The sequence below is a fragment of the Bos grunniens genome, chromosome 25, assembly GCF_055505025.1.
Source record: "Bos grunniens cultivar Pamir isolate PY7600 chromosome 25, Bosgru_T2T1.0, whole genome shotgun sequence".
NCBI lineage: Eukaryota > Metazoa > Chordata > Mammalia > Artiodactyla > Bovidae > Bos > Bos grunniens.
Genome location: NC_141189.1, coordinates 5,837,761 through 5,860,098, shown reverse-complemented (window position 1 = coordinate 5,860,098; position 22,338 = coordinate 5,837,761). Strand labels below are relative to the sequence as shown.

General features: G+C 45.3%; 1 protein-coding gene and 1 non-coding gene across 5 annotated transcripts; both read right to left on the bottom strand.

Annotated features, from left to right (window-relative positions):
- Positions 1–549: 549 nt before the first annotated feature.
- LOC147344816 (uncharacterized) lies at positions 550–13,426 on the bottom strand. Of its 4 annotated transcripts, none has more exons than XM_086374084.1 (4): positions 13,155–13,328; positions 10,524–10,612; positions 8,812–8,938; positions 550–1,111 (listed from the first exon to the last, which is right to left on the bottom strand). In XM_086374084.1, the coding sequence occupies exons 2-4, from the start codon at positions 10,608–10,610 to the stop codon at positions 1,068–1,070; spliced, it is 258 nt and encodes an 85-aa protein (XP_086230210.1). In that variant the 5' UTR covers positions 10,611–10,612; positions 13,155–13,328; the 3' UTR covers positions 550–1,067. The 4 variants fall into 4 exon arrangements, with proteins under 4 accessions (XP_086230210.1, XP_086230207.1, XP_086230208.1 ...); XM_086374081.1 differs by lacking the exon at positions 550–1,111 and adding an exon at positions 4,078–5,950 and having other exon boundaries at positions 13,155–13,426; XM_086374082.1 differs by lacking the exons at positions 550–1,111; positions 13,155–13,328 and adding exons at positions 4,078–5,950; positions 12,912–13,130.
- A 4,564-nt stretch (positions 13,427–17,990) lies between these two features.
- TRNAW-CCA (transfer RNA tryptophan (anticodon CCA)) lies at positions 17,991–18,062 on the bottom strand. Its single transcript has one exon. It is a non-coding gene; the product is annotated as a tRNA-Trp (tRNA).
- Between the last annotated feature and the right edge of the window lie 4,276 nt (positions 18,063–22,338).

The window sequence follows — 22,338 nt, the reverse complement described above, 5'->3', positions numbered from 1 at the left end:
TTATGGTGATGGGATTAGTTTCCGGGTGGTCTTTGGCCAATCATTCTAATTCAGAGTCTTTCCTGGTGGCGCACGCATCACTCGGCCAAGATGGATGCTAGCGAGAGGGATTCTGGGAAGTGGACGGACACGCAGTGTCTCCTTTTGACCTTTCCCGAACTCTTCCAGTTGGTGGTGGCTTACTAGTTCTGTATTCCTTATCAGGAGCTCCTGTCATAAAACAACTCATGCAAATGGTTACTATGGTGCCTGGCCAGGGTGGGTGGTTTCAATCAGTGTGCTTCCCCTAACATGTACATGACCTTCCCAAACTCCCTAACTGTCCCTCTCTTCCAGTAACCATAAGTTCGTTTCGTGTCTGTGAGTCTCTGTTTTATAAGTTCAAAATATTTTTTTAAATGAAAGTGAGTCCTTTGTTTTTTTAGTACTGATCTCCATGGGATTTATTTACTTCTTTAGAAATGTGGTATCTCAGTGCCCTGACCAGGGATCGAACCCGCACCCCCTGCATTGGAAGGTGAAGACTTAACTGCTGGACCACCAGGGAAGTCCCTAGTTATATACTTTTTTATTGTGATACTCCACCAAAAAATATGAACAAGTTTATTGTGAAGTACTGCCAACATATAGGCAAGCGTAGACTAGAACAATTTTAAAGAACATTCACAAATACACCACACAGATGAATCAATTCTTGAGTAGGACATATTTGCTTCATATCATTTTTAAGGAAATAACACACTTGTAATAAATACCATGTATACTCATGAGCCCTCCCTAATCCCATTCCCTCACCTTCAAGCTGACTCATCACCCAAGAAGATGACGTCTGTAGTTGTCCAGCATCACGTCCCTGTAGAGGGCCTTCTGAGCCCAGTCCAGTGTGTCCCACTCTTGCCTGGTGAAGTACAGAGCCTTGTCCTGAAAGGACAGCAACCCCTGGAAACAGTCTCATTATAGCTGCAGCTCCTACCACAGCTTTGTGGGCCACAGTATTATTGTCCTACAGCCGAGGCTCATCCAGTGAATTTGCAGACTCAGGGCTCAACTCGTCTCCAACCCTCAGGTCACGAATGTTCTTTCTTCCACACTAGAGTCACACGTGTTCTCTCTGGAAGGACACTGGTCAGTATGTAAGGCTTCTCTGGCCGTTTGGTCTCTGCTGTGGTCACTCAACTCTACTCTGGCAGCATAGACAACAGGAGAGTGGACAGCTGTGGCTGTGACCCCATAAAACCACTCCCGGGTCCAGGTGAGTTCGCTGACCCTACTCTGTGCACTCCCACCTTCCTCATCACACGGTTCTTCTGCCCAGTTCTCATACGAAAGAGATGGTGCCCTCCCAGGAGGACACTGAGAATGGGGCAGCGTGCGGGCTGCTCCCACAGGGATGGACAGGCTACTGGGACTCACTGGCAGAAGCTTCTGGGCTGGCGGTCGTGGGTACCACTATCCGCCAGGTCTGAAGAGGGAGGAAGGGAGGGCTCACTGGGATCCAGAAAGTTGTTGGAGGAGCAAGACTTGAGCCCGGGCCACAGGGGAGGCAAAGACTTTCCCCTGTGTGGTCCTCACCCCTCCTGTCCTCTCCCCCTGGGCCCCAAGGTCATTCTCTCTCGTCTCCTCCAGGGTCTTAAGCAAATGAGTCTTTTCCCTTTTCCCCATTGTGATATTGTGATTTAAATAAGAAATGTATATTTGGTCTTCCTGCCTGTTTCTGGCAGAGTTCCTAAAGTGCTTGGAATTTCTTAGGGGATAAGTGCAGAGGAGTATCTTTTAACTTGGGCTTTTCTCTTTGGTTTTTTATTTATTTGGGGCTGTGTTGGCTCTTCATTGTTGCACGTGGGCTTTCTCTAACTGAGGCAAGCAAGGGTTACTCTCTGTTGTGGTGTGCAGACTCCCTGCAGTGGCTTCTCTAGCTGCGGAGCACAGGCTCTAGGTGCGCAGGCTCCGCAGTTGTGCACCCGCTTAGTTGCTCCATAGCATATGGGATCTTCCTGGACCAGGGATCGAATCTGTGTCCCATGCATTGGCAGGAGGATTTTTATCCACTGTGCCACCAGCCATCAGGGAAGTCCTCCTCAATTTCTGAAGTAGCTGCACAGCCTCACAGGTGAGATAAGCGTCTTGTTATCATAACAAATCCCTCAGCATCTGAGTTTTATGTTAATGAGGAAAACTCCTAAGGATACACCTAGTTGCCAGGGGCCAAGGCCTGTGAGCAAGTTAGAACCTTCACCCCTAGCACCTGAGGGGAGGGGACAGGCTGGGGTTCAGTCAGTCCCCAGAGGTCAGTGACTCGCCCATTACACCTACGCAAGGAACCCCCATGAAAATGCAGACACTGGTTGCTGAACTGGTGGAGGTGCTGGGGGCATGCCTGGAGAGGGTTGGAAGCTCTACTACCCTGCCCCCTGCATCCTGCATCCTGAGCATCTCTTCCATCTGGCTGATCCTGAGTTCTATCCTTTTACAATGAACCAGTGATAAGTAAACTGTTTTTCTCAAATATTTATTTATTTGGCAGCGTCAGATCTTAGTTGCAGCAGGCGGGATCTAGTTCCCTGACCAGGGATTGAACCGGGGCCCACTGAACTGGGAGCTGTGGGGGTCTCAGCCACTGGACCACCAGGGAAGTCTCTAAACTATTATTTCCGAGTTCTGTGAGCCATTCTAGCATCAGTGGGACCTGGTCAGGGAACTAAGATCCCACATGCCTTCAAGCAACTAAGCTCTGACGGGGGCCACACTGAAAGATCCTGCAAGCTGCAACTAAGACTCAATGCAGCCAAATATGTTTTTTTTAGGTAGTATGCATTCTGCAGTTGTTGTATCTTCTATAATGTATATGTCAATCAATTCAAGATTGTAGACAGTGTGGTTCAGATATTCTATGTCTTTAATATTTTGTCTAGTTGTTCTATCAACTTCTGAAAATGGAGTGTTAAAATTTCCAATTATAAAATTGCCCACTTTTTAAAAATTTGTCAGTTATTACTTTGTGATTTTGGAGGCTGTGATATTAAGCACATAATATATTAATAATCCAGAATTCTAAATTTTGTGTATAACACTAAAATCGCATTCATAATTGTAACCCAATTACACATTAAACAATTACTCACCTTGGTGAATTGATCCTTTTATCATCGTAAAATCCTTCTATATCTAAGATAATATCCCTGTTCTTGAATTCTGTTTTATCTGATATTAATATATCCACTCCAGCTTCCTTATGATTAGTGTTTTCATTGTATATTTTTTCATCTTTTGAATTTTCTGTATTTAAAGTATCTTTTACATAAATCAGACCAATGTTTTTTTAGCTGTCTCCCAAATGATACCTAATCAAACTTAGAAGCTTTAGCACAGCAAACTATAAGAAAAATGGAAAGACAGACTGCTATATAATTTTTGCAAATTATGTGATCAACAAGGACCTACTTTCCAAAATATACAAACAGCTCATACAACTCAATAACAAAATACCAAACAATCCAATCAAAAAAATGGGCAGATGATCTAAATAGACATTTGTTCAAAGAAGACATCCAAATGGCCAACAGGCACATGAAAAGATGCTCGATATTGCTAGTCATAGCAACATTTAAGCCAAAACTACAATGAGGTACTACTTCACACGAGTCAGAACGGCCATCATTAATAAGCCTACAGAGAATTTCCTGGTGGCCCAATGGTTAGGGCTCTGCACTTCCACTGCAGGAGGTAGGGGTTTGATCCCAGGTCGGAGAACTAAGGTCCTACCTGCCTTGGGACAACTAAGCCCTGTGACACAACTAGATTCTGTGCACCGTGATGAAAGATCCGACATCTCAACGAAGACACTGTGTGCAGCAACTAAAACCCAATGCAGTCTAATTAATTTTAAAAGGTGATGTTATTAGCAGGAGAAAGATAAAGCAGAAACAAGGACACAAAGAGCTCTTGTCAGCTAATGTAGATTGTTAATATCCTTTCAGCTGCCTATAACCCTCTTATCCCGTTAGGTTGATCCTTGTGCAGAAAGAATTTCAGTCAGTGCTACTTTTCATCCTGGTTGCACATTGATTAACACGAGAATTTTTAAAATTATTTTTATTGAAGTATAGTTGATTTATAATATTGTGTTAGTTTCTCATGGACAGCAAAATGATTTGGTTATCACTTTTTCAGATTCTTTTGTTATAGGTTATTATAAAATATTGAGCATAGCTCTTTGTGCCACACAGTAGGTCCTTTTTGTTTACCAATTTTATATATAGTAGTTTGGATATGTTATTTCTGATTTCCTAACTTATCCCCCTCCAGGACCTTTTTCCTTTGGTAAGAAGTTTGTTCTCTATGACTGTGAGTCTGTTTAGTAAATAAGTTTATTTGAATCATTTTTTAGATTCCACATATAAATCATATCATATTTGTCTTTCTCTGTCTGACTTACTTTAGTATGATAATCTCTAGGTCCATCCTGGTCGCTTCAGTCATGTCCAACTCTTAGTGACCCTTTGGATGTAGCCCACCAAGCTCTTCTGTCCAAGGGATTCTCCAGGCAACAATACTGGAGTGGATTGCCATGCCCTCCTCTAGGGGATCTTCCCAATTCAAGGATCGAACCCCCATCTCTTATGTCTCCTGCATTGGCAGGCAGTTTCTTTACCACTAGTGCCACCTGGGAAGACCAATATTTGGAGGTCTGTATAATAAGGAGATAGTGCATAATTATTTCATCAATTCACTGCCTTCTATTCACCATGAATTTCTCCATGTTGATGATAGGCTGAACACATACTGAAAGTTTTCTCACATTTCTTATATTTATAGCGTTTTTCCCCTGCATGAGTTTTCTGGTGTTGAATAAGAGAAGAACTCTGGCTAAAGGCTTTGTCACAATCATTGCATTTATATGGTTTCTCTCCAGTGTGAGTTCTTAGATGCTTTGTCAGGGATGAGCTCTGGCTGAAGGCTTTCTCACATTCTTTACACTTGTAAGGTTTCTCTCCAGTATGAATTCTCTGGTGTCTTATGAGAGCTGAGCGATCACTGAAGGCTTTTCCACATTCATGACATTTGTAAGGTTTCTCCCCAGTGTGGGTTCCTTGATGTTGAATAAGAGCTGAACAGTAACTGAAAGCCTTCCCACATTCACTACATTCATAGGGCTTCTCCCCTGTGTGAGTTCTCTGATGTTGAGTAAGGCCTGACCTGTCACTAAAGGCCTTCCCACACTCTTTACACCCATAGGGTTTTTCTCCAGTATGGACCCTCTGATGTTTAATAAGGGAGGAGGTGTCATTGAAAGCTTTCCCACACTCTTTACATTTATAGGGCTTCTCTCCAGTGTGTATTCTATGGTGCTGGATGAGGTACGTGCTTTGGTTGAAGGCCTTCCCACATTCATTGCACTCATAGGGCTTTTCTCCAGTATGAATGATATGATGTTGAATAAGCGCTGAACGGTGACTGAAAGCTTTCCCGCATTCATTACACTCGTAAGGTTTCTCTCCAGTGTGGATTCTCTGATGCTGGATAAGGGATGAGCTCCGGGTGAAGGCCTTTCCACATTCAGTACATACATAGGGTTTCTCTCCTGTGTGAATCCTCTGATGTAGGATAAAAGCTGAGTAGTAGCTGAAGGACTTGCCACACTCACTGCACTTCCAAGGCTTTTTCACTGAGTAAATGTTCTGATGTTTAATTGGGTTCGAACTTTCCCCGATTTCAGTACAATCCTCCATAGGATTTCTCTTGTGCTTAATTATGACTTGCCTTAAATCTTTCTTCAGATTTCCTTGCTGCCTTTCTAACATGCCTCCACATTCCCAGGTTTTTATCCATCTGGAGTCCCAGGAATCATCCTTTATAAGTCTTTCTATTATCAGCTCCCTTTCTGATGATACTCCTTCAGAACCTTCCTGCATTGAAAGGGACACTTTAGTTTCAGGTGTAGATTCAGAATCTGAAATAAATAAAGAGTAAAGATATTTGTGTTCTCTGTGTGGAGAGAAAGAAAACTGCTGAGGTGGCAAGAAGTTAAAGAAAATTAAATTGATGTCCTTTAAAAATGTTTGAATGTTCTCAGAAAAAGCCTCATGGCAATGGCAGGTGACAAAGTTTCAGTGAATAACACTGATGGGAAAATGATGAAGCTGAAGCACAATACAAGGTCAGACAATGATGATGCTACACTTGAAAGAATGGGAAACTGAACAGACTAGCCAGGGAAGAAGATAAGCAGGCAGGATGAAAATAAATGTCAACAAAATAACTGAGGAAGTGGGTGGGGTGGGGGGATGAAAACACAGGTCGAAATTGGGTAATTTTGAAAAAGTATTGGACAAAAAAATCGCTTACATGAAGACATATATTAGTGACAACCTGCCAGGAGCCGGCATATTGCATACTGAGTGCATATTGCATATTGAGTGCAGCACTTTCCACAGCATCATCTTTCAGGATCTGGAATAGCTCAACTAGAATTCTATCACTGCCGGGAGCAAGCGTGAGGAGCTCCACCCATGACAAAGGTCATGAGGAAGGAGGCTCGGCATACGCAAAGGCGGGATCGAGCCTCAGGAGTCCCCCTGGAAATTCTCGAGCATCTACCCCCAAAACCAGAGTCTGCCTACTTTCTGCTTTGTGCTCTCACCTACACCTCTGACTTTACGGGGGGCTGTCCCCCACTACCTCTCTCTGAAAAAAGAGTTAGCTTACAGCTCCAGTTAATAATTCCTGGGTGTGACAGTGTTTCAACCTACAAAGTCCTTTGGAAGTCCTCTAGCCTGCCTGAATAGGTTTTTCAGGCCATATGTGATTGCTCAGAGCCTCCCAACTGTGAGAGGCATGAGATGTTCTAAACTGTCTAAATACAGATTCCTTTGAGCAGTTAAAAGATTGATTAGAAATTGTATTGGTGAAGGGATTTTCACTTGTTGGGCCAATGTTTGCTGCTAAGTTTCCATATCCCTTACCTGCTGTGTCCCTGGCAGTGTATTGATTAATATAATTGGTGTAAGTAGTAGCTTTAATGTTTGTAACCTGGGACCCTTGAGTTAATTCTTTTTCTTGTTATAGCCCACCACACCTTTGCTCTGTAGGAATGCAACTTTATCTAATGCTTTTGGAGGGTGGCTCCTGACCAATCACCTTTAGAGAAAAATAAGTTTTCTGAAGAAAGGGTCTTAAAATGTTAACAGGCCTCCGGGCCAGAAGATGATGCAAATCACCTAAGCTTTTGCATATGATTAGTTTGCAGGAAGAAAGCCTGGCTTGCTGCATGACTCTACCCCTTCCCCCATTATCCTTTATGCATAACTTAAGGTATAAAAACTACTTTGGAAAATAAAGTGCGGGCCTTGTTCACCGAAACTTGGTCTCCCCGTGTCGTTCTTTCTCTCACCTTCTGGCTGAATTATTCAGCCTCTTTTCTCCACTGAATTTCCTCACTGAGCTATCCTTATTTCAGCCTCTTTTCTTCACTGAATTTTCCTACTGAGCTACCCTTATTCTATTACTCTTTATATCCTTAATTAACGTTTAATTAAGCAGTTGTTTCCTGATCCTCGCCGACGCCGTCCCCGCTTCAAATTCCCTGGATCCACCGGGGCTGGACCCCGGCAACAACCATATTTGATTTTTAAAATCATTACCTTTAGTCCTTTTTTAAAAGCAGATTTTTTGTTTGTTTGTTTAGTGTATGCTTTCCCTATGATTTTGTGTCTCCACTAACCACTGCCTCCTCCCTCCCTCCATTCTTTCCTTCCCTTCTTTTCTTCCTCCCTTCCTTCTTTCCCTCTCTCTCACCTTTCTTTCTTCCTTCCTTTATTGCCAAAGTCAAATTTCTCAGATTTTGGATATCATCTCATCACACACTTGCTCCTGACTCACCACAGTCTGGCTTCTCTCCCCACCACTCAGTTGGAATTGCTCTCACTAAAGTCACTAACCATTTATATGTCACCTAAATCCAGTGGATCCTTTTCATCTGTAGATCACCTGGGCCTCTCAACAGCACTTGACACCATGTGCTCCTCCTAACAACATTTTCCTGGTGCTTTTCTCCCCATCTTATTGAGAGAGAATTAACAAACATTCTCTCTTGACTTCTGTATTACTAAGCTCTCCAGGTTTTTTCTCCTGATTCCTACTTATTTGGAAGTTTTCCTGCTGTTCCTTCTTCTGAAATGTTGATGCTTCTCAGTGTTCTGTCTTAGGCTCCCCTCTTTGGTCCCTGTCCCCCCGCCCCCCACTGTCTCCTTTAAAGACATCATCCCAGACTTCCCGCTGGTCTAATGGTTAAGAATCCACCTGCCAATGCAGGGGACATGGGTTTGATCCCTGCTCCAGGAAGGTTCCATATGCTGCAGGGCAACTAAGCTCATGGGCCTCAACTAGTGAAGCCCACACACCCTAGAACCTACGCTCCACAGCGAGAGAAGCCACTGCGAGAACGCCATGCACCGCAAGGAGAAGGTAGGCCTTGCTCTCTGAAACTGGAGAAAGCCCGAGAAGCGACAAAGACACAGCACAGCCAGAAAGATAAAAATAATAAATAAACAAAATTATATACTTATACATAGTATGTAAAGGAGCTGTCCTTTTTCATTTCCACAGATGGTGAACTTTGACTTGCCAGGAGAGAAAAGAAGCCCAATTCTGAGCTCAAAGTCATCAGGGATCCCCTACGGGATCAGAGCTCTCTGGATCGTAAGCAAAACTATGGCATTTGATGTCATTAGTCACAGTGGAAGTTTTATGTCACAGTAAGCAGTATGAAAAATAACTTTTTTTCAATAAAGTATTGAAAAATAACTTTCTTACCCCAAAATACCAGGTTCCCACAATTCTCCACCTTCATATCCATGGCCATGTACCTTCGGGCAGAATTCATCTGTTCCTCCTCCACACAGGTGAAGTCCATTTCCTCATCCTTGACTGTTGTCAATTCCTGGAAGAATAAGTACATTCTTATAGGATTTGGTGATCTTTGAGGGAAGAGAACAATCTGGAATAGGAAGTTCTTTTTAATCTGAGCGTTAAAACTTTATTTTAACCATTTTAATGGAATATTCTAAGTATTAGTCTGTGTTAGGGAAAACAGTAATAATAGCTAACATTTATCTTTTTTTTCTATGTATTAAGTCCTTTGAACAACCTCTTGTAATAATAACTATGTTAGGTAAGTACCATTATTAACATTATCTACAGATGTAAGGACAGATCTGAGATTTGCACCCAGGCAGTCTGACATCAAAGTTAGACTCTTGTTTTAAATTTATTTTATACAAATATTGGCTAGTAACCTGTAAAAATTGTATAAAAAGTAAATTTAAAACAAGAGTCTAACTTTGATGTCAGACTGCCTGGGTGCAAATCTCAGATCTGTCCTTACATCTGTAGATAATGTTAATAATGGTACCTACCTAACATAGTTATTATTACAAGAGGTTGTTCAAAGGACTTAATACATAGAAAAAAAAGATAAATGTTAGCTATTATTACTGTTTTCCCTAACACAGACTAATACAGGTTACTAGCCAATATTTCGGAGAAGGCAATGGCACCCCACTCCAGTACTCTTGCCTGGAAAATCCCATGGACGGAGGAGCCTGGTAGGCTGCAGTCCATGGGGTCGCTAAGAGTCGGACACGACTGAGCGACTTCACTTTCACTTTTCACTTTCACTTTTCCCTTTCATGCATTGGAGAAGGAAATGGCAACCCACTCCAGTGTTCTTGCCTGGAGAATCCCAGGGATGGGCGGGGGGCTGATAAGCTGCCGTCTGTGGGGTCGCACAGAGTCGGACACGAATGAAGCGACTTAGCAGCAGCAGCAGCCAATATTAGAAAATATTGGCTATACTCCCCATGTTGTACAATACATTCTCTTTTTGCAAATATTTATTAGGCTGTGTCGGGTCTTAGTTGAGGGTCTTATGTGAGGCACAAAAGATCTTAATTCTTGGACTAGGAATTGAACTCACATCCTCTGCATTACAAGGCAGAGTCTCATCCACTGGACCACACTGTATGATACATTCTTGACCCTGTTTTACACCCAATAGTTCATACCTCCCACTCCCCAACCATGTATCCCGCCCCCCACCCCTGCCACTGGTAACCACTAATTTTACATCTGTGAGTCTGTAAAGCTACCAGAATGCCACTTTTGGCCTCCCCTCCCTGCCTCACTGGCCACATCTTCTCAGTCTCCTTTGCTGCTTCCTCTTATCTCCCCGACCTCAAAGTGTTGGAAGCTACAGTAATAAGATCTCATCTCTTTTCTACCTACATTTATTTGCTAGTGATTACAGCTTCATAGTTTGAAATACCATTCACACAGATTCCTCCCAAATTTAAAGCTCCAGCCTGAGCTCCCCCCAGAGCTTCAAGTCTTCAAGGAAAAATTACTTTGGTTCAGTTCTCCAGATGAGATTTCCATGAACCTCCGAAGTGAGATGAAAGGAAGAAATGAGGACACACTCTGAACACCAAACTGAGATTTCACAGGAGGGAAATGAAACTCAAACTTGCCTGGAACTCAACAGGAAGAAGCTCTCCAATAGGTTCCATTTCTTCTGTGCTCTGTTCTTGGGACAAAGAAACATCTTCTGTAGTCATAGCTGGAAAGAGCAGAAGTAAAGCCATGAAGGGGATAAACTATCTTCCCACTTACAAATTCACAAGGACAAAAGCTAGCACAAGCCAGAGGAATTATATACACAAGACCTACTCCACTTAACTCAAAAGGATCAGATACGGATAGAGGAAGATAATAACATGAAAGCACTTTGACCAAAAAGCTAAATGCACATATAGTATGTCAATATTTTGGTACACTCCTATGGGAGTGGAAAAGCGTGACCTGTTCTTTACCACAAAAACAAGCACTGTGGAATATTCTCCCTTCTACAGCATCAGAGGGAATGTGTATGAGCACAGAAGCGCTGAAAGAGGAAGATGAGAGAGGGGAATGTATGACAAGGAGCCTTCTTCAATTCAGTTCAGTTCAGTTCAGTCACTCAGTCGTGTCCGACTCTTTGCGACCCCATGAATCGCAGCACGCCAGGCCTCCCTGTCCATCACCAACTCCCGGAGTTCACTCAGACTCACATCCATCAAGTCGGTGATGCCATCCAGCCATCTCATCCTCTGTCATCCCCTTCTCCTCCTGCCCCCAATCCCTCCCAGCATTAGAGTCTTTTCCAATGAGTCAACTCTTCACATGAGGTGGCCAAAGTACTGGAGTTTCAGCTTTAGCATCATTCCTTCCAAAGAACACCCAGGACTGATCTCCTTTAGAATAGACTGGTTGGATCTCCTTGCAGTCCAAGGGACTCTCAAGAGTCTTCTCCAACACCACAGTTCAAAAGCATCAATTTTTCGGTGTTCAGCTTTCTTCACAGTCGAACTTTCACATCCATACATGTCCACTGGAAAAACCATAGCCTTGACTAGACGGACCTTTGTTGGCAAAGTAATGTCTCTGTTTTTGAATATGCTATCTAGGTTGGTCATAACTTTCCTTCCAAGGAGCCTTCTTAGTGATTTCCCAACATGATGGCTTACTGAGTTTCTCTACTTTGGGGTCTTCTCCTGACTTGTGTCTGTTTCCCTTTCCCATCATGCAGGGGCACCTAACCTTTTCATTCTTATCCAGGGTATTTCCTCCACTTGTCCGCACTTTCAACTCCATGTTTATTTGCGTAATTCTTATCATTTTCCTCAACTTCAATGGTCAGATAATCCATGATCAGCTTTTCCTTGTCCTCTTGTTATTGCTAGGACTTCCTCCTAATTCACTGTTTCAGATGAGATAAACATGGACTTTTCAGCAATATATAATCCACTTCTTTGTATAAATCATTCAACTCTACTCTGAAGCTTCAGGGAGAGATTTTGGGGTTAGCCTTACCCCACTGTGAAATTGATTACACTCCCTGGGGCATCTCCCTCTACCTCTACTCCTAGGAGGCTTATTCCTACACATTTAAGTCCTAGGGCCTCAGTAGTAACTCTGTTTTACTTAGAACCTTCATAATTTAGCCTAGATTAAACTTCACAGTTGGAAGACCCTTCTCTGGAGTCCCCAGGTCAGTCACCTACGTTCCACACCAAGGCAAAAACAGGAGAGAGCCAGGGTAGTGACTGTGAGCCTTAGTCACACACCGGTTCTGTATGATGCACAAATTCTCCTAAGACCCTGAAGCACAGAAATGGTTATAAGCTGGCCTCTGATTAACGTCGCAGTAACTAAAAGTAGAGCTCCCACAGTTACTCAATCCTTCCTACTCATAAAACACAAGGCAGTTGATAGGTGGAATCCTTATACATGTGATTCTTCACTCGCTCTTTAAGACCCTGAAAATAAAACAGGCCGGGATTCCTTTGCACGTTCAGAGTCGAACCCCTTACTCTGGACCCCAAATATAGGCAGCCCCGAAAACTTTAATCCAGACACCCTTCCTCCCCTAACCCCCACTCCCGGTGGCTCAGTTGTTAAAAGAGTTGGCTTGCAATGCACGATACTCGGGTTCGATCACTGGGAGAAGGAAATGGCAACCTACTCCGGTATTCTTGCCTGGAAATGCAAAGGACAGAGCCGCCTGGTGACAGAGCCCCCATGATCCATGGGGGTCACAAGAGTCGGACACGATTTAATGGCTAAACCACCAAACTCTCATAGCTCAAGCACAGAAGAGAAATGAGTAAGACATGGACTCCATTCTTTTCTATCTGTCCCCAAAGTTCAGAACCTGCAGTGTTTCAGTGGAGTGACAGGACCTAAAGCCAACACCAGCGGGAGGCGCTGTAGCTCTCCGAACCTCGGAAGCCGAGCCCTCCAACCCCCACTCTCCCCTTCCCCAAATCCCCCGTCGGCCATGCCCCCTTCAGGCTCCCGGACTCCATTTCCCAGAGTACCTAGCGGCAACCTTGCTTCCGGGGCGCCCCTTAGCTCAGAACAAGGGTAGCCGGCTCGCTACCCAGCCGGAAATACCGGCGGAGCGCCCGAGGGGTGGGGCCGGGAGGCAGGCAAGGCCCAGCCCTTCTCCCGCTGAGGCCGGAACCTGAGAGCCTGGCCGGCGCCGCAGCAGGTGGCGTTAGAGCGGCGCGCTTGACGGACGGGTCGCGGAGACTCGCGCCTCTGACCCGGCTTTCTCTTACCTACGGACTCGTTGCGGACTTGGCCCCGGCTCCCGGGCTGGATCCCCTCCGGGCAGCGCTCTGGGAGGGGCGGGGGAGGCGGACACCGTCGCCTTCTGGACCCACCGAGCTGCGGGGAGACAAAAGGCTCGAGCCCGAGGCTTTGTCTGGAGTCGCATCTGCGCACTTGGAGGCGACCGCGCCGGGTCGGGGGTCCCGGCGGAAGGACTCCACTTCCCAGAGGGCTCGGGGACAGCGGTGTCTGTTCTGGGGCGTCTGCAGAGCGAGGGGAGAGAACTGCGGGCCTTCTTAGTCGGCCTCGAAGTGGAGATCATTCTCCACTTGATCTCTTTTATGAATAAACTGAGAAGCTCCGAGCGATTTTAGCGTTTGATTATTCGCTGGGGGTGGGCGATGCGGCGCTATGACACAAAGTCTTTTTGCTAGTATTTCTTTCTTATGATAGTCTCAATTGTGGAAACCGAATGCTAACGCTGATTTGGTTGAAAGCATTCTGGCTGATTTAAAAAGCATTGGACGGAGTGAGAAGCCGTTCTCCTGATAAATGAATAAAGTATGAGTTGGCAAGGAAAAGATGTGAGAAAGCAGCAAACAGGGAGAATTGTGCGGCCCTGGGAACGTCAGTAGATGGTTGGAAGGCATCACCGACTCAATGGACATGAGTTTGGGTAGGCTCCGGGAGTTGGTGTTGGACAGGGAGGCCTGGCGTGCTTCGGTTCATGGGGTCGCAAAGAGGCGGACACAACTGAGCGACTGAACTGAACTGAGGAATGTCAGTATGGGGAGGGCCACTCCCTGGAGTCTAAGATCAAACAAGGCAAAAGATACTTCTACCCTCAGTGTCAGGAACACTGGAGGCTCTAGGTCTAGTTCTTCACAGAAATCCAGAGAAGCCCACTGCATCTCAGTTGGCATTCTAGTCCAAATCACCATAGTCACCTAAACACTCTCCACCCCTAATCTTTCCTTTCCTCAATCCGTGCTATTCAAAGCAGCTAAGATGAAGATTTAAAAATTAAATCTATTTTGTCACTCTTCTCAGAACTTTTCAATAACTCCTTCTGCCCTGGAGTAAAATGTAAACTCCTTAATTAAATGAAAACATGTGAGAGAAACCAGACACAGAAGGTAACATTTTGTTTCATTTCATTTATAGCAAGTATTCAGAATAGATAAATCTATGGAAACAGTGATTTTCCATATAGTGATTTTTCAAATAGTGATTGCCTAAGGCTGGAGGGGACAGGGGCACAAGGGAATGAAGGGTGACTGCTAATGGGTAAAGGGTTGTTTTGGTGATATATATATATATAAAACTGTTCTAAAGTTGACTATGGTGAAGGCTGTACAAGTCTGTGAACATACCCAAAGCAGTTCTGTGTACTTTTTTGCCCTGCCCTTTTCCTTGGAAGAAAAACTATGACCAACCTAGACAGCATACTAAAAAGCAGAGACATTACTTTGCCAACAAAGGTCTGTCTAGTCAAAGCTATGGTTTTTCCAGTAGTCATGTGTGGATGTGAGAATTGGACTATAAAGAAAGCTGAGCACCAAAGAATTGATGCTTTTGAACTGTGGTGTTGGAGAAGACTCTTGAGAGTCCCTTGGACTGCAAGGAGATCCAACCAGTCAATATTAAAAAGAAATCAGTCCTGAATATTCATTGGAAGGACTGATGCTGAAGCTGAAACTCCAATACTTTGGCCACCTGATGGGAAGAACCCACTCATCTGAAAAGACCCTGATGCTGGGAAAGATTGAAGGCGGGAGGAGAAGGGGAGGGTAGTGGATGAGATGGTTGGATGGCATCACTGACTCAATGGACATGAGTTTGAGCAAGCTCTGGGAGATGGTGATGGACAGGGAGGCCTGGTGTGCTGTAGTTCATGGGATCACAAAGAGTTGGACACTACTGAGCTACTGAACTGAACTTAACTGGGCATGTAAGATCTTAATTTCCAGACCAGGGATTGAACCTGAATCTCTTCCAGCAGAAGCACAGTTTTAGCCACTGGACCACGAGGGAAGTCCTGACCATATGCTTTAAAAGAGTGAATTATATCTCAGTAGAGCTATTTTAAAACACATTAAATTTATAGTGGTATAACCAGGGAAATTGTTTTACAGGAAGACTTTTATAAGATGTGTAAGGATGTAGAGACAGAAAAATCCCAGCAAAGTTGTCCATCCACACAAGAGCCTTGATTTTTCTCTGAGATGTTTGAATTTGGGTCATTTTAAGTTTTCTCATCAGAATGTCCTGTGTTTGACAAAATTTCTTTTAAAAAACATATTTTACTCTTAAAAACAACAACTAGTAATTGCATTCTTTACAAACTGGGGCAAAATAAAAACTCTTAGAGTTGTGACTCAAGTACATGAAGGTTTGGAGGGAGAGGGTCTCCATTCTGATCATATCATCTCTTCAGTCTCTGTTTTGTGTTTTGCTTCTCATATGTCAAAATCTCTTCAGATTGATTAGGAGACAGGGACCTCCTTGAGAGCCCAATTTATTTTATTCTCGACCACAGCTCGTAGAAGGGGGCTTGGACATCCTGGAACATTATGTGGGTGTGTGTGGGTGTGAGTGTAATCCTGTTATGATTTTGCAAATGTTTGGGAAATAAATTACCATAACCGCTCTTTAGAGTAACTCTAAAGAGGAGAAAACCTTCAGAAGCGAAGCAACCAGCATAGACAGCGGACTCCCCCAGCAGCGCCCGTTTCTCTTTAGAGAAGCCGGCGCATGGCCAGTGGGGCAGGTGAGTAAGTTTCAGGCACCTGGAGGTACTGAAGGGATGGAGGAAACGTCAGGCATGACCGGCCCCAGGCAGGTAGCACGGAGAGCCAGTCCTGCAGGAACATGGACCTAAGGAGGGGGAGCACAGGTCTGGTCTCCAAGCCACTTTCGTGCCCTCGCAGTAGGACTAGCTTCAGCTAAAGTGTGAGGAAGGGAGAACAATTCTTTCCCTGGATAGTGGAACTTCCCCCTGGCACCTGCTGATCCTTAGGCAGCTACTGTGTCAGTGGGAACCCACCCACCCTCACCCGCACAAACACACACATTCCTCTGGCTTAGGCGCTATGGGAACCTCGGTCCGGGAGAAGGGGCCAGACCAGCAGCGCTGCTCTGAGGATGGGCGGATCCTCAAAAGTCCAGGGACCGCAGGTTCTTTGAGCAGGCGAGGTTCGTGTTATCCGAGCCCCTTTCCCCTAACTCTGTCTATCTCTACTTTTTCCACCTTTCCACCTTGCTTGTTCGTTATCCAGTCGCTCAGTCGTTTCCGACTCTTTGAAACCGTATGGATTGCTTCCCTGTACTATTAATACATCCCAAACCCTCTGGACGCAATGGATCACAAATATTGAATTCTGCAACGGAGAAGTGAGGAAGTTAGCACATAAAATATAAAACAGACTAATACATAAAACACATTACCTTGTCATCCGGGTAACTGTTATACCCTCAATCCTGAGATTTCACTAACTATTAACCTTTTAAAAGTCACACCCTGCAGACTTTCCTGGTGGGCCAGCGGCTAAGGGTTTTGCCTTACAATGCAGGGGACACAGGTTCGATCCCTCGTTCGAAAAGTAATGTCTGCGACGCAGCCAAATAAATATACATTCAAAAGCGAAAACCCCCACCCACAATTTGTAGGCAGGGGTTTTTTTTTTTTCTTCCTCCTGCCCAGCAGCAAGGCTTATGACACTTTAATTCCCCTATCACTGATTGAGGGCTTTCCTGGAGGCTCAGATGGTAAAGAATCTGCCTGCAATGCAGGAGACCCAGGTTCAATCACTGGGGAAGATCCCCTGGAGAAGGGAATGGCTACCCACTCCAGTATTCTTGCCTGGAGAATCCTACTCCAACATTCTTGCAGAATTCCATGGACAGAGGAAACTGGTGGACTCCACGAGGGTCACAAACAATCCGACACGACTGAGCGACTAACACTTTTTTTCACCATGGATGGAACCCGGCCCTCAGCTCCCGTCCCTCAGCTCTGAGAGCACAGAGCCCTAACCACTGTTTACCTATCTATTCATTTATTAAGCTCAGAAACAGAAAGACTTTCAAACTGAAGAGGGATTGGGGCCGGCTTAATTAATTCATTAAGTGAAAGCTAAATCCTGGTAAGTCTACAACAGTCTCCATTTCCTTTAACTTGGGTTTTTCCTTGCTCAGGTCATGTATCTGGAACTTGATTGAATCACATCCCTCTGGGAGATATGCATTTAAATGAAATCTAAGTAACAGCATGGTAAATTCCAGAGTAATTTTTTCCCCACTCCAGTAGAGTTCAAAAACTCCATCATCAACATAGTAACTTTTTAATCAGCTTCACACTGTATTGTCTTTAACCACAATGTTCAGGGGGCTTTTGACAGAGGAAGCTCAAACCATGAAGTTTGTGGGGTGGTGGTGGCTGGGGTGGGGTGAGAGGGCAGAGAACCTGACTTCATCAAAGTGACACAAATATCAACCCAGGGAGACTATACCATATCTGTGTGGGGACCAAATAAAACTGTTCACATCAGGGTGAATTCATTAGCGAAGTCTCCTCACGCCCTGTTTTGCTGTCCCATCTGAGGTCATCTGATGTCCCCTCTGAAGCTTAGTCCTGATAAGGAAAAGAACCAAACAACTGACATTTCGGCTCACCTGGGTTTTCTTACCTTTCAGTTAGTGCCTGTCTACTGCTGAATGGTTCGCAAGAAGTCTCTCTGGACTAAGGAAAAGATAGGAGAAAATCTCCTGCTGGGAGCCCGCGGACAGACAATTGTTTAGTTCACTACCGAATTTATCTCTTGGCGCAAGAGAAAAAAGTACCTTGACCCCGACGTGATTTGAACACGCAACCTTCTGATCTGGAGTCAGACGCGCTACCGTTGCGCCACGAGGTCCTGGTGGTGGCTCCTCCTGTAATGCCTTAGGGGGACAACTTCAGAGGTTGTCAGGTGTGAGTTCTGTTCTGCTTTTGTTTTCTTTTACTGCTCTTACTACCATTTAGGAATGACTGTAAGCTCCTTGTCCCTTTTATAATGAGTCTATTCAAAGTGAGATGTAAATGAAGCAGGGTCAGGAGCTTAGGGCTCAAAGAATATTCGACCCCCCTCATTCCGAGAAACCCACTCTCCCTACAGAGGTTTTTTTTTAGGGAGGGATGTTTGGGAAGAGACTGGAAAACGAGAAGTCCGGCTGTCAGGGAAGGCGGGGTGGGGTGATTGGCGCTCCGGGTGCTTTCTTTTTTCCCAGTCTTTCTGCAGGCGGCACGCCACGAGGATTTGGATGTTGAGGCCGGGGAGTGGGGGGGCGGGGGTGGTGGTGGTGGTGTCACACCTACGGAGGAACACAACTTCCCTTTAACAAAAAGGGGCTTAGAAATTTTTTTGCTTTAAAAAAATAACATTCACACATGGGAGACAGGGTAAATTAGGAACTTGGGATTAAAACAAACACACTATATAAAATAGATAAATAACAAGGACCTACTCTATAGCACAAAGAACTATATTTTGTGCTATATCTAGCAATATTCTTTAATGGAAAAGAATCTGAAAAAGAATGCATCCTCAGTCATGTCTGACTCTGCAACCCTATGGGCTCCTCTGTCCATAGGATTTCCCAGGCAAGAATCCTGGAGCGGGTTGCCATTTCCTTCTCCAGGGGATCTTCCTGACCCAGGGATTGAACCCGTGTCTTTTGTGTCTCCTGCATTGGCAGGAGGATTCTCTACCACTGAGCCATAGATGTATATATATCTGAATCACTTTGCTGCAACCTGAAATATTGTAAATCAATTATACTTCCATTAAAAACATTAAAAATTAGAAGTTTAATAACTCCAAAGTAGCCCAGAGAAATAGCAGTTTTGAAGAGGGCAATGTGGCATAAACAGACTGTTTAAGGTGATAGATCAATGTATGTCAGCATGCTGAAGAAAGGGTTAATTGAAAAGATAGAATTTGAAGATGCCAGAAAGAAAGATATAACCATATAACCAATGAAGCAAATCCCTTTCACAGTGAGACTGGCTCCTAGGTCCATGGGATTTCCCAGGCAAGAATACTGGAGCTGGTTGCCATCTCCTTTTCCGGGGGACCTTCCCAACCCAGGGATCGAACCTGTGTTTCTTGTGTCTCCTGCACTGGCAGGTGGATTCTTTATCACTGTACCATAGATGTATATACAGTGAGACTGAAGTAAAAAGTGAAAGTCGCTCTTTGCAACCCCATGGATTGAATTCTCCAGGCCAGAATACTGGAGTGGGTAGCCTTTCCCTTCTCCAGGGGATCTTCCCTACCCAGAGATAGACCCAGGTTTCCCGCATTGCAGGCGGATTCTTTACCAGCTGAACCACAAAGGAGGCATCCTAAGTCTTTTATTTCAGATTTGACTTTTCTAGCAAGAGAAGGGGGGACAGACGCGCTCCCATAATGCATTAAACAGGGATACTATGGATAATTTTATTTCACTTCTGGGTGGTGAGAGGATGACTCCTCTCTCACCCAATGAGGTCTGTGGCAGTAGTGGTAAATTACATGTGTAGAGGAGCCCTGGCGAGCTGCCCAGGCCATGGGGAGAGCGACTGAGCACATCAGGTTAAAGAAGGGGGATTAGAAGCCAGATGAACACAGAGCAGGTTGGTTATAGATGTCGGGGTTTCAGGGAAAATAATGATATTAGAGAAACATTAATTTATTGGTGTTCAGTGCCCAAATTACACTCTGGCTCTCACCCTAGCCTCTGTTACCCAGGGAGGGTGGGGTAGGGGGTTGGGGGTGGGTGGCCACACTTCCCATGTCCCGCTTTCCTCTCCCCATCCTGGGGGCGCCAGGCGGGACAGGGGGAGACTGTCACCTGTGGGCCAGAGAGGCCGGCGTGGACAGTAGGGAATAGGTTTGGCGGCCACGTGGCCCCAGCACCCGGGTGGTCTTGAAATGATGACAGAAGTACGAAAGTCACGGAGGAGCCTCCAAGGGGAACGTCAGCGCTATTGCAGGTGGAGTTAAACTTCTAATTCTTAGACAGTCTTCATTAAATACCAATATGCAAAATGTGAAAAAAAGAAAAAGACGGGGCATCTTGAGGCTTGTTTACCATCACCAAGGATGCTGCTGCTGCTGCTAAGTCGCTTCAGTCGTGTCCGACTCTGTGCGACCCCATAGACAGCAGTCCACCAGGCTCCCCTGTCCCTGGGATTCTCCAGGCAAGAACACTGGAGTGGGTTGCCATTTCCTTCTCCAATGCATGAAAGGGAAAAGTGAAAGTGAAGTCACTCAGTGGTGTCTGACTCCTAGCGACCCCATGGACTGCAGCCTACCAGGCTCCTCCGTCCATGGGATTTGCCAGGCAAGAGTACTGGAGTGGGGTGCCATTGCCTTCTCCATCACCAAGGATACCAAAGCCTGAAAGATGATGCTGTGAAAGTGCTGCAGTCAATATGCCAGCAAATTTGGAAAACTCAGCAGTGGCCACAGGACTGGAAAAGGTCAGTTTTCATTCCAATCCCAAAGAAAGGCAATGCCAAAGAATGCTCAAACTACCACACAATTGCACTCATCTCACACGCTAGTAAAGTAATGCTCAAAATTCTCCAAGCCAGGCTTCAGCAATATGTGAACCGTGAACTTCCTGATGTTCAAGCTGGTTTTAGAAAAGGCAGAGGAACCAGAGATCAAATTGCCAACATCTGCTGGATCATGGAAAAAGCAAGAGAGTTCCAGAAAAACATCTATTTCTGCTTTATTGACGATGCCAAAGCCTTTGACTGTGTGGATCATAATCAACTGTGGACAATTCTGAAAGAGATGGGAATACCAGACCACCTGATCTGCCTCTTGAGAAATGTGTATGCAGGTCAGGAAGCAACAGTTAGAACTGGACATGGAACAACAGACTGGTTCCAAATAGGAAAAGGAGTACATCAAGGCTGTATATTGTCACCCTGCTTATTTAACTTCTATGCAGAGTACATCATGAGAAACGCTGGACTGGAAGAAACACAAGCTGGAATCAAGATTGCCGGGAGAAATATCAATAACCTCAGATATGCAGATGACACCACTCTTATGGCAGAAAGTGAAGAGGAACTCAAAAGCCTCTTGATGAAAGTGAAAGTGGAGAGTGAAAAAGTTGGCTTAAAGCTCAACATTCAGAAAACGAAGATCATGGCATCCGGTCCCATCACTTCATGGGAAATAGATGGGGAAACAGTGGAAAGTGTCAGACTTTATTTTTCTGGGCTCCAAAATCACTACAGATGGTGACTGCAGCCATGAAATTAAAAGACGCTTCCTCCTTGGAAGGAAAGTTATGACCAACCTAGATAGCATATTCAAAAGCAGAGACATTACTTTGCCAACAAAGGTCCGTCTAGTCAAGGCTATGGTTTTTCCTGTGGTCATGTATGGATGTGAGAGTTGGACTGTGAAGAAGGCTGAGAGCCGAAGAATTGATGTTTTTGAACTGTGGTGTTGGAGAAGACTCTTGAGAGTCCCTTGGACTGCAAGGAGATCCAACCAGTCCATTCTGAAGGAGATCAGCCCTGGGATTTCTTTGGAAGGAATGATGCTAAAGCTGAAACTCCAGTACTTTGGCCACCTCATGAGAAGAGTTGACTCACTGGAAAAGACTCTGATGCTGGGAGGGATTGGGGGCAGGAGGAGAAGGGGACGACAGAGGATGAGATGGCTGGATGGCATCACTGACTCGATGGACGTGAGTCTGAGTGAACTCCGGGAGTTGGTGATGGACAGGGAGGCCTGGCGTGCTGCGATTCATGGGGTCGCAAAGAGTCGGACACGACTGAGCGACTGATCTGATCTTCAGGCTACCAAGTGCGGGGCGGGGCTTCCGTGGCCCCGCCCAATGACTACCAATCCCTAAGCAGCTTTCTGCCGGGCTTTTAAGACCCTTGCTGGGCGGTCCTGGGTTCAGCAGGCTTTTCATATCCAGCTAGCGCAGTGATCCTGGAACCACCAGCGTCTCTGAGCTCCAAAAAATCCACCAACGAACTGTGGGACGTATTGTGACTCACCTGCGCAGACAGTAGGTGGGGTGAAGGAGGGGAGGGACTCTCCGCGGCGGGGGCGGGGCCCGCAGGCGCTGCTTCGGGTGACCCCCCCTGGGGAGTCAGGTGGGGGTGGGGACGGGGACAGGCACCACGCCCCATTGTGA